The 12,892-nt window shown below is 33.9% G+C and overlaps 1 protein-coding gene across 1 annotated transcript; it reads left to right on the top strand.

The window, feature by feature from the left end:
* Nucleotides 1-1,320: 1,320 nt before the first annotated feature.
* On the top strand, nt 1,321-2,854 carry LOC130590675 (uncharacterized). Its single transcript, XM_057393219.1, has 2 exons — nt 1,321-1,366; nt 1,479-2,854. Exons 1-2 carry the CDS (start codon nt 1,321-1,323, stop codon nt 2,852-2,854), a joined length of 1,422 nt encoding a protein of 473 aa, XP_057249202.1.
* The last annotated feature ends 10,038 nt before the right edge of the window (nt 2,855-12,892 follow it).

The raw sequence follows: 12,892 nt of genomic DNA, 5'->3' as shown, positions 1-12,892 counted from the left end.
TAATTTTATCGATTTGGTGATCGTACCGTTAAAATATTATTTTATCTTTGCAATTACCACTCGTTTTAACCGATTTTTCGGTATTTTGATTTCGATTTTTTTTTTAATACCCCTAAGTATATCAAAAGTTCATTATGCATTTAACTAGGGCGAGATATACCAATCTAGTACAAGAACTAAATGCCATGATCAGCTCGCATGTAATTTCCCGACATCGGCTAATGTTCGTGAGAATTTGGAAATAGTGCCATCATTGATATTATTGTTTGTTTATATGAAGAACCCCATGATTTATTTGTCTAGTTTATGCGGTAATTGTTTCCGGTTAGGCGGTTACGTGGGCTGAAGATGCGGACAAACGGTGGAAATGAGGCGAGGGCAAAAACCAAAGTTTAATTTACTCAACGTAGGTATTTCATCTGTTCCCATATGGTTGTCCACATGAATATCATGTAATGTTGCTGCACGTTTTACGAGATTCGTAGTATCTACCATGAGTTCAACTACCAACACACAACCTATCTCTATCGGCAAGTCGGCATAACGGTGCTTTTGTTGGATTCTCACTCAGATTTGCCGTTTGTTGTTTTCTTGGTGTGCTCTACGTCATGCATATGACGTGGTTCAGGTAGATTATCATTGCTCCTACTTTTTTTGCAACTTTTTTTTTTTTTCATTTTTTTAGCTTTATACTCTCCATTCTATATTAATCGCAACGCACTCTTGTGCATAGAGTTATTGAAAATAGATAAAGTGATCGAGATGTGAATTTTATTTTCTCTTAAGGTGTTGTTTGATTGCATTTGAGAGGAAAAAAACTTTGTCTATCCAGCGGGTAATCCACCCATTAGAGATATACGCATAAATAAGTAGTAGAATACAATTTAGGGTATCGAGTGGATTATTTTTTAATTGTCTAATTCTGGTAGATAGTTTACCAATGAATAGATGTATCAATCTCCATTTTGAGAGTATACTTTCTTTATTTTTGCAATTTGTATGTATTCTTAATTCGTAAGTGATAAAAATTGAGTGATATTGCTTGGTTGACTATAGAAAGTTGAAATTCTCATGGAAGTTATACTTATTTCTTGGTAAGCAATTTCCCCGTCTTGTGTGAAGTATAACTCTTTGGTTCTTATTACTTTCTAAAAAATTAGAATAATATGTTAGAATGTCAACCAAACAACAACTTATTGGGTAAATTGTTGGTAAATTTGTGGGTCCTTTCATTAGGTGGGAATTGGTTCAGCTGCCTAAGCAACTCGGCGGCCTCAATGTAGGGAATTTATTGTTGAGAAACTTGGGTCTGCTTTTTAAATGGATTTGGCGATATTTTCAGGAGCCCCATTCGCTGTGGAGGCAGGTGATTGAAGCAAAATATAAATATTCGCCGGAATTCCGTATGGCAGATTTATCACATATTCGGCAGGGAGGCCCTTGGAAGTTAATGTGTAACAAGATCCTAAACCATGTAGGCTCTGGGAAGCTACTAAAATCGGGCTCCAGAATGCAGTTAGGGAATGGGGAAAGAGCTCTTTTTTGGCACGACCCTTGGTTAAATAACTCAGCTCTCAAGACTCAATTTCCTCGCCTGTTCTCGATCGCAAGGCTACCCCTAGCCTCAGTGGCCGCAATGGCTCAGATAAATGACCGTGGATGCCAATGGAATATTCCTTGGATTAGAACTCTTAGAATCCGAGATCTAGAGGAATGGGACCGGCTTTACCAGTTGCTTCTTCAAGTCAGATTTCAGGAGGATAAGGAGGACAAAATGATGTGGGAACCCAACAAATCTGGCTCTTATTCAGTAAGATCCTTTTACACGGAACTTTCAAAAGGCTCGGGTTCAAGTTTGAATCCGTGTTTACAGCAAATTATTCCCAAACTGTGGAAAAACCTTGTCCCATACAAGATAGAAGTATTTTTTTGGTTAGCGTTGCAAGGAAGAATCAACACAAAAAAGAAGCTTGCTCTTCTAAAAATCCTTCCCATGGAAGAGATCATATGCTCCTTGTGCAAATCAGACCCAGAAGACACCTCTCATCTCTTTTTACACTGTCCTTTTGCTCATGAAATTTGGGGTTGGTGGTGGAAAATGTGGGATATTTCTTGGGTATGGCCATCAAATCTTGATCAAGCATTCGAACAATGGGCTTTCCCTTCCTCAAATAAATTTTTCCGGAAAATTTGGTCCTCGATTTTTCTTGTGATTGTGTGGTCGATATGGAAAGAACGCAATTGTAGAATTTTCAATGGGCAGATGAATCATCCGGAATATATTCAAAATCTGATACTAGTCCGTTTGTGTTGGTGGGTTAGAGCATGGAAGGAACCTTTCCCCTTCTCAGTTGAGGAGGTTATAAGGAATCCCAAAAGCCTCTTCTGGAAAATGGAAGCGCGCAATCATCCCCGCAAAACAAGACCTTCCCAGCCTAGCCTAACATGGTTTGTAGGTGCTTCCTCCTTAATGCAGCGAGGATCCTTGGGTGGATATCTTCTCAGTGGCGACAACAGAGTAATCTGCCTATTCTCGACTCCCTGCTCACCTTTACCACTTAACTCAGCTATTGTTGCAGCTACTCATAGAGCTCTGCAGATCTCCCTTAACATAGCATCAATCAAATCCCAGCCTATCAGAGTAGTTTCATCTGCCTGGCAAGTAAGTCAATGGTGTTCATCCCCCGAAGGAGGCCCTTCCAATCTCTCTTTCATTTTGAATTTCATTCGCTCATTACATAAGAAAGGAATGGCTACAAGTTTTGGCTTCCTCAATGGGTGTGGGAAGAAAGTTGACAGAATGTTATCCGCCAAGGGCTTATCTCGATTCTCTGATGTAGTAGTATGGCTGTAGAGGAATTTTTCTTGTAGTATGTAAGGATGACTCATGTATTAAATCCTTGATGAATGAGACTAAATGATCAAAAAAAAAAATTGTGGGTCCTTTCACTGGAGGTGAATGTGTGCAGAAGGTTATTATTTATCTTTGTTAATAAAGATGTCGGTATAGTGGTAGAGTAGTGGGACTAATTAATAAATAGTGAGTCCAAACTTGTTTGATGTAGTTTGTTGGGGATTAAGGTTGAAATTTCCCAGCTAGGGTATGGGATACTTGCGATGAATTCCCTTTACCTTTTTCTCCTACTCCCTGGCCTGCAAATGCTAGACCAAAAACACCATACGAATTAAAATTTGAATAAAGTAAAATATTAACCTAATTTTTCATGAAACCTTTGATGAAGTTGCATAAAATTTCACTATAGACATCAATTAGACCTGGTTATTGGACTGGATAGTCCAATGACTAAAGGATTAAGGTTAAATTTACATGGCTTTTATTGGACAAGGCTTTATTGGATATGGTCATTATTGAACACGATCATTATAGGACCAATAAAGAAACCCAATAATTTGAAAAATAAAATAGGTGTTTGTAAAAACAATTACATATTCGAATTCACATCCATTTAAATGAATCACTATTGGCTCTCTTTGTTCCTTGTTTTTCTTGCTCGTTTCGTGTTCCCATCCATTATCGATCCGCTATCTATCCACTACTCATTTGGCCCGACCCGCTGTCAACCTTTTATGAGGCGACCCTTTTATAACCCAACCCGCTTATGATCCACACTGATCCTGACCCGACCCGACCAGCAGTCTAATAACCAGGTCTAGCATCAACACAAAGTAAATATAACTAAATGTATCATTTGGATAGTATAATGTTAAGTAGGACAAAGCTTTCTTTTTTTTTTTAGAAAAAAGAGTAGGGCAAAGCTTCACTGCTTCAGACTTATCGCCCCCAACTACATAAGATACTCATGTAGTCATTTGTTGTCGTTATGTAATGAATGAGGAGGTTAATGCTATGTTCAGTTCACCTTATTTTTGCTTATTTCAGATCTAATCAGATCAGATCAGATCAGAAAAAATAAGTTCAGATCAGATCAGATCAGAAAAAATAAGTTCAGATCAGATCAAATCAGATCAGATCAGATCAGATCAGATCAGATCAGATCAGACCAGATCAGATCAGATCAGACCAGATCAGATCAGATCAGATCAGATCAGACCAGATCAGATCAGATCAGTTCAGATCATATCATGCTTATATTTAAAAACTTATTGTTATTAAATATCTTTCACTACATATTAATAAAAATTATAATAATTGAATATTAATAAAGTACTCATTGAGACGAATCAAACAAGACCCCACATGACTATATTTTTTCTTATATATTGAGAAAAATCTAAAAGATTATCTCTTATTGTGAATAGTGTCAAGATTCTAAGTGACAAAGATAAAAAAAAATACAAAGGGGGTATTATTATTTACTAGTACATTTGTTCAAAAGAATTATTATTATTGTTGTTGTTGTACTTATTAATTATTAATATTGGTAATTATTATTAATCTTATTGTTACCATTATAAATGTCATTGTTATTATTATATTAAGTTATTTTGTTGTTATTAAATAATAGAAAATTAAAAGCCACGTGTTAAGAACATAAGATTGACGCAAAAATAAGAAATATATAAAATATGATATCTCAAATTCATGATAACGAAACTACTATGTTCGGATTACATTTCAAAATAAGCTAATTGTGAGATACAAATTATAAATTTAGATTCGGTATACCTCTTCCTACCGAATTTCAAATCTCTCTAGCTATTTGAAGTTGCACGATATTTATTTATTTTTTGCTCAAGTCATAGTTGTTTGTATATCTTGTTCTATTTTATATGGAAAAAAAAGAGTTCAGTTTGCCGACTTCTCAAGTGTGAAACTTTTTTTTAAGGGAAAGTGTGAAACATTGTATAAGTGCTCTTATAAAATAATGACTTGAGTTATATAATTATTTTTAGTAATAATAATAATTATGATTATAATTATTATTGTTGTTCTTATAATAATGATAATAATAATTATTATTATTAATAATAAAAGTTGTAATAGAAATAAAATGATAATAATAGTAACACTATAAAGAATATCTTATAATGTATTGCATAATAATGATTTACAAAGTAATAATATAATAGTAATAATATATATTTATAAAAGATAAGATCTTGTTGAAAAAATAAGTTCAGATCAGATCAGAAAAAATTAGTTCAGATCAGATCAGATCAGAAAAAATAAGTTCAGATCAGATCAGATCAGATAAGTTCAGATCAGAAAATTTCAGGTGAACTGAACATAGCCTAAATCCCCATCTCTTTCCTTTTATGGTTTTGACTACACAAATAGTAAGAACACCCAACAAGTCAAAATCTCACATACGGCAAGTGTCACGCAAATTTACTTTACAATCATTTCTCTAAATAGATTAAGCCTATTACGTACAAATTTTGTTATTATTTCTTTTTTCTAGCAAACGTGAGTGAAAAAATGCCATGCTTTTGGGTATTAGCAGCAGCGCTTATGCGAGTCACCTATTTCTGTAATTGGTAGGAGGAGGAGAACATCTCCTACCTCTATTCAGCGAATAATCCACTCACTAAAATTAAATATAAATTATTTAAATTGATTTTTCTAACCTATACTTAATGCGTAGATTTACTTATTTATTTTTACCTTTATTTAACAAAATTGATATATATAACTTAGTTAGCTAATAATATAATTTCAAAGTTGATATCTAATTCTTATTATGAAAGTAATATCTTTAATTAGCTATACTATGTTTATTATTTTTTGTCGAATGAAGCTAAAATCAAATTAGCTAAAGCTATTCACTAGATGCATAGATTAGATGAACTCAATTGAAATTATAAAATTACATGGCTGAGTTGGATTTTATTTGAATAGTGTTTACTCTCGGTAAATAGATAGATAGAGATTTTCCATAGTATATCATATTTGGTGTGCAATAATTAAAGTTTGTAATGATATATATTACTTTTTGCCTCTTTTTTTTATACTCTAAGAAACGCAAAGTTGGCTCAAACATGAATTTTCGAACTGCGACCCCATTCATATCTAAACTAAACTAAACAACCGAAATCAACTTGTAATTAGCTTGATCGACCTGATATTGATTTGGTACCAATGTTACTTATTCAGAAAATAACCTAATATCGAAATTGACGTGAAACGAAACAACCCAAATTTAATAAGTATATATTATTTATAAGGAAAATTTGCACAAAACCGGTCACCTTAAGTTTTCACTTATTTAGAAACCCCCACCTTTATGTTTTTTCCCCTTAAATTTCCACCTAAACTTTACAAAACTTTTATAAACTCCTACCACTTAACGGATTTCGCCAAACTTCGTTAGTTATGGGACCCGCATAAACTATTTCTTTTCATTTCCCCTTCAAACAACTCACTTCCCTCATTCAATGATAACAAAGACATTATTATATAAGTACCCAATTAAATTTACATACGTTCTATAGAAATAACAAATTTCTAATAAGAAATTGGGGAAACAGATAACATATTTCAGTCCATTTCCTCTCGTGAGTGTTACTTAATCTAAATAATTTCAAAAGAAAGTTTGACTATAAATTTTGGGTCGATACTTTTGAATGATTTTTTTCTGTGGTATATGATTTTTTGATCCTATTCATGGTTGGTGATTTGAATTTCGTTCTTCGTTATTTTTTACGTTGTTTTATCCTTAATCAACTTAAGTAGAGATGGCCAACAGTGTGGGCCAATCCAGCCCACCCAGCCCAGCCCACCTCGTGGGCCGTGTGGGTCGGCCCCGCAAAAAGTCCGATCCAGCCCAGCTCGAACTATGAAATTGGTGGGTGGGTCGTGGGCCAGACTTCTTGAGCCCGACCCACTAAAGCCCACTACTAAAACTGCCTTGCCCAGACCACGAAATCAGTCGAGCCCGGCCAGGAACCGAACCAGTCCGGCCAGTTCAAGTAAACATTGAACCAAATTGTATATATTTTAATCAAATTGCATATATTATAATTCAATCAATTTTTAAATAATGAAATTATTCATTAATATTAATAATTGTATATCTTTTAGTTCATTTTAAAGATTTTATGTAACAATAACGAATAATTTCAATGATTAAATAATTTTGAAAAAAAAAATCTCATGCCGGCCCGCCAGCCCGGTCCTGCCTAGTAGACCCATGAACCATCAGGATCGCTTCCCGAACTGTGAAAACCAATAACAGACCGGTGTGGGCCAAGATTTTTCAACCCGTGGACCAATCTGTCCAACCCATGAATTTCATGGTTCGGTCCTGGACCGTGAAATCTCAGCCCAACCCACTACGGCCCATGATCCGGCCCACCCAGCCCGCAGCAAGTGCCATCACTAAACTTAAGGGTGCTACAATTATGAAAATCCCAAACATGACCGATATTGTATTGAGTTAAAACCAAGCAAGACTTGGCCTAATGGTAAAAGTTTGGCATCATGACTTCAAAGATCATGGACCAAATCCCACTAGTGGCTCTTATTGGGACGAGGTTTCCCTTACCATCCCCTCTTTTTCCAAGGAATCTGACATGCAAACCTGGCTGGTTATATCTGTGGGGGGTACTAGTTTAGTAGAATCCTTCATCTTACCAACTTTTTTAAACAAAATTGTATTGAGTTAAAATTGACATTAATCAAAGAATCTGATATAGCATTGCGCGCGAAGTCGGATCAACATTCAATCTTAATGTATTGCAGTACCTAAATTGATAGACTAAAAAAGTCAATTTTATTACAAACTACTAGAGTCCATAAAAAAACGAGTATAGTTTTCTTATGATATTAGGTAAGTATATTTTTAGTATTATATTTAATTTATACAAACAAAACTGAATATTAATATGAATCGAGAATTTAAATGACCTAAGTCTAACAAACAATAAAGGAATATTAGTCAACTCCATCTACCCGAAGGAAAAAATTTGGTTAACCCACCGGGTAGACTACCCACCCCGAACCCTATATGCACTCAGCACTATACAATGTACTTCAGAATTTGAGATATTGTTTAATCTATATTTTTTAATGTCGATTATGTTTAATGTTTAATTTTCGTTCTAAATTTGGTATTGATCCAACTTTTTTATTGAAGGAAGAACCCGCATTCAAGAATTGGCGATATACCACAAAGAGAACAGCCTGGAAATCTAGGAATACACATGTGACATGCCTATCTTGGGGCCAGAGAACCAACTAGGCAACAATATTCAAACAAACTAATGAAGAGTAACCCCACATTCACGGCATAACAAGACAAACACCATAAGCCTAGTCAGTAGTTTCGTCAAAAAACCTAGTCAGTAATCAATACTCCTGTCAAGTATAACGGCCAGGGATGCTAACGAACTAAGTTCCTTAAACTCGATTCGGTCAAAGCTCGACTTGAATGAACTCGGACTCACTTGATTGAGCTTGTAACTGATAACCTTACACGCAACTCAAATATTTTCAATAAATTTTTCTTTGAAATGAAAAAATACATTAACACTTAATAAGAATAAATTGATCTAGCATAAAAGGAAAAAAAAGTAAAAAAAAGAAAAGAAGATATAATAATCAAATGTCTAAAATTTGAGATGAACCGAAACTTCAAATGAGTTGCTTCTAAACAACTGGACTCGAAACTTAACGAGCACGAATCAAGCAACCATGTACTTGTAATCAACTTGCTGGATTAGTACCATTGGCATTTGGCACATAACGAAAAGCTGGATTAACGAATACTACTCAGAAAATAGATTAGCAAAAATCCGCAACATAATGAAAAGTTGAAGGTCACGCTATTTGACACCTAGATTCTAGTATCAAGTTGAATGCCACGCTATTTGATACCTAGATTCTAGTATCAATGGTCTGATACGATTAGGTTGCAACTTGCAATTAGTTATACTAATTACTTATACAAGAAGTATGAGAAAGAAAACAAAGCAATAGGAGGTCATAATGTTCCCACTTATATGTTCAATCCTCTTTTTGATAATTTTGCTAATAACAAATTTGCCAAGTCTACGTGGATGATCATGGAGAATTATTATTATTATTATTACTATTATTATTATTATTATTATTATTATTATTATTATTATTTATCGTTAATCTTATTATCATTATAATTGCTATCATTATTATCATTATTATTGTTGTTGTTGTTGTAGTAGTAGTTATTGTTATTAGTGCTCTTTTTTTTTTATAACTTAACTCGTTATTTCATTAAAACTCATAAAGGAGTTCCAGGCATACATTGAAATACCAAGCTATAACACCTTGAGCAATGAGACGAACACTATAAGCACCAATAATCCAAATACTTCAAAACAACAAGAAACCCTAAACAATAACCACTAGAACAAGCTAGAACATCAACAATTTCCAATTCAAATTGAGGAACTGAGAAACAACATCCAAACTTGCCAACTGAAAAAACTAAACTAAGACAACAAGATCAAACAAAGCAACAAAGAACTCATGAACTCCTTAAATATTGAACTAATGAAACCATTTAGCCATTGAGATACTCCTCACTACACCATTTCTTTGCTACTTGAACTCCCTTTTTCTTCACCATTTTCTGGCGGAATCCTAAATTCTGAAGAACTTGAGACTGATTATTCTTCTCCGTATTGCGGTGGAACCCAAGATGATTAAGCAATTAACGTTGATTTTTCTTAAATGGCCTTTATGTGAAGTAGGAATTGGCACAACATTACTCATATTAGAATCAGGCGACAACAATGAGTCAACACTAAGATCACCAATTGAAACTACATTTCTACCATTTCCTTTAGCACAAGTAGAGACCTCATATCCATCAACATAGACTGAACTTCCCTTGATACACACCTCATTTGCAAAAGAAAGGGCATTTTCATTGCCACTTAAACTAGCACTTTCTAATAACCTCTCTAGATTTGTTGACATTTTTTCTTTGTTGACACTATATTTTTTGAAAGGTTTATTGTTCAGCAAGCACACTGCATCACAAGAGACATTAGATTCCTTAACATGATGAATCATGCTCTCTAGCTTAGGATGACTAGAGTAAAAAAAAATTCAAGTTTAGCAAAGCATCGACTTCTAACTTGAGCTCACTATCGTGAGAGAGGGGAGAACTTTCTTGTCGAAGAAAAGCACAAGAATATGAACCGACATCCCAGCATTCATGATCAATAGTAGCAACTAGCCTTAAACCCTCTTGAGAAACATGAAAAAAAGCATGGACAAAATTACTCCACGGATTAATACTACCTACTGCAGGGACAAAATCTGAATACCATAAACCCTTAATCTTCACATTTAACTTCAAAAATCACCCTCGGCAATTACAACCAGATTGAATTTTCCACCAAAGGCAAACAAATCGTCTAGAATGTTCAGATTCAACCAACTTTGAGCAACCATTAAGGACATAAAAAACCCATTCAATCAACTTAACCGGAAAATTAATCCACCGTTTTCGATTGTTATAGAACTCAACAATTTTTAAGAAACCATTACTCCAATTGAAAATATTTACCTTTGATTTGGATTCTCATCTTCAAACTTCACTTGACCGGCTTTGTTAGATCCCCACCAAAACAATACATGCGATCTGACAACAGCAAAACAACCTGGAGAAGGGAAACAAACTGAGACCAAACCTAGAGAGCAAATTAATTGGGAAAAACTGATTTAAAGAGTGACATAGGAAGGTTAGCGAATAAGTTCGATAACGAAGTTCGACAAAAAAGCCTGAAATGATTTCTACTAATCGGGCTTACAGAGTTCGATTGCTTATTATAATACCTTTCAGGAATCAAAACGGGCCAACGAGTCAAACACACTGCTATGCTGTGATCTATAGGCTTTTTAAGTCATCCGAGTTCGTTTAAGGCCCGAAATCAGCATTTTAATAATTTCGGATTTTATTATTTCCTTAATTTCGTATTAGGGTTTTGTGTTAAGTATTTAAACATTATTAGGTCATTATTGGGAGGCAGTTTTTGAATTTTAATAATATCACAAAGTTCCTACTCTTTTATGGTGGATTCCGGAGTTTTTACAGATTTATCGCTTGTAAATCTGTTCGTTCTTGATCGAGATTAGCGCTTGCTTTTCTCCATATTTTCCGACTACGTCAAAGAGGATTAATGAAAATTAAAAGAAAGAGAAAATAGAAAAGGGAGTGAAAGAGGTGAAGGAAAAGCACTGGGGAGGTTGGTGTCCCTTGCGGCGGCACACGTCGGAGAGAGACACGCGGTCGACATTCAACTTTTCATTATGATGCAGATTAGTCTCATATTACGATTGTTATATTATGATTATTGTTATTATTATTGTCATTATTTTTATTCAATAGAAAAGGGAGTGAAAGACCTGAAGGACTAGATTGGATCCGATCCGAAAATTTGATTTTTTTAAACTCTTTTTTCGATGAAATAAATTAAGCACAATAGAAGCCTAGTATATTTAGGAATGAGTTATCAGGTGTTGTTAGGGTTTTAGAGAAACGTTTGAAGTGCTATGTCTACTAAGCAATGGACTAGTTTTTTTTATAAAAAAATCATTTAAGCACTTAAACCCAATTCAGAATCATAATACAATACATATTACTCTTCGGTTATATTAGATTTTTGGATCCAATTACCCTCAATCCAATCTGATCCGAAAACTCATTTTTTTTAAAATTCTCAATCCGAATCCAATCCGATCCGAATTGCAAATTCAGATTGAATTTTGAATTTTATCCGAATAACTTTCACCCCTACGGATGCTGAACAAAACTAAAATAAAATGAAGTGAGATGAACTGAGTTGAAATTGAAAATGTACCTAAAAGAACGGGTCCTAAGCTAACAAATATGGTCTAAGTGGAATAAGTCAATAGAGAGTAATAGTCAAAATGTTGTAACTGAAAAAAAATGGAGGAAATATATATTAGGGACCTGGAACCATTGCTATTAAACTATTACACGATAAATGAAAAAAAAAGTGTTCTAATTAATTTAAATTAAAATTAGTTTTTTATATTTAATTTACTATACTTTCATTTATTTCCCTATTGGGAAACTCTTCTTCCTCCTTTACCGACTTATAATACTCTCTTTTCACCTTTTTCTTAAAGAAACTTTACATGCAACACACAGTAATTCTCTATCGTATGTACCTAACTACCTATGTGAGTTTAAAATCAACCAAAAGCTTAAACAGATGGTTGAGGCCCCAGGAATAGATTTATACTCTATTATTATATCATGCAAAGTCATATTATTAGACAAATATTAGAAGATGGTACCAATAAGCAGATAATAATTTGGAATCTTTGTATCCAATCACAACTCATATTTTTATATTGTACCAAGTCATATTGTTACTCAAAGTGCAAGTGTCATCTCCTTCTCTTTCTATACTGATACATTTTCCATGATCCTACAAGTGGCAATGCTACGTTTGAAAGGAAAAAGGTATACTTGCAGTACATAGTACATAATCCTTAATAAATGAACTTGGCTACTAGAGTTTTGCATAAATTCAGTCGAAATTAACCCAAAATAATTTATAGGCTATTAAGACTATGTATAAGGTGAGTAACTGTACAATGTCTTCAAAATATAGGAGCTCAATATTTTATTAGTTGTCCGCCTAAAGTAAAAAAATTCCTAATTACAAGTTGTTCTTTTTTGATTTATAGAGTGTAATGTTGGTCGTAGATTTTAATACTTCCTCCGTTTCAAAATAGATGATACATTGTCTATTTATGCGTGTTTCAAAATAGATGATACATTGTTTTTTTTTCCCCTTATTGAGTAACTTTTGCCTTACACTTTTACCATTTTACTTAATTAATACATGTGGTCCCCAACTTTTTCTTTCTCCTCCTCTTCACATGGGACCACTAGAATAATCTACCTCCCTTTATACTACTTAAACATACTTATGAAATTTTGCCTAG

The sequence above is a fragment of the Beta vulgaris genome, chromosome 3 (assembly GCF_026745355.1).
Source record: "Beta vulgaris subsp. vulgaris cultivar EL10 chromosome 3, EL10.2, whole genome shotgun sequence".
Taxonomy (NCBI): Eukaryota; Viridiplantae; Streptophyta; class Magnoliopsida; order Caryophyllales; family Amaranthaceae; genus Beta; species Beta vulgaris.
This window is presented reverse-complemented; position numbering and strand designations above follow the sequence as displayed.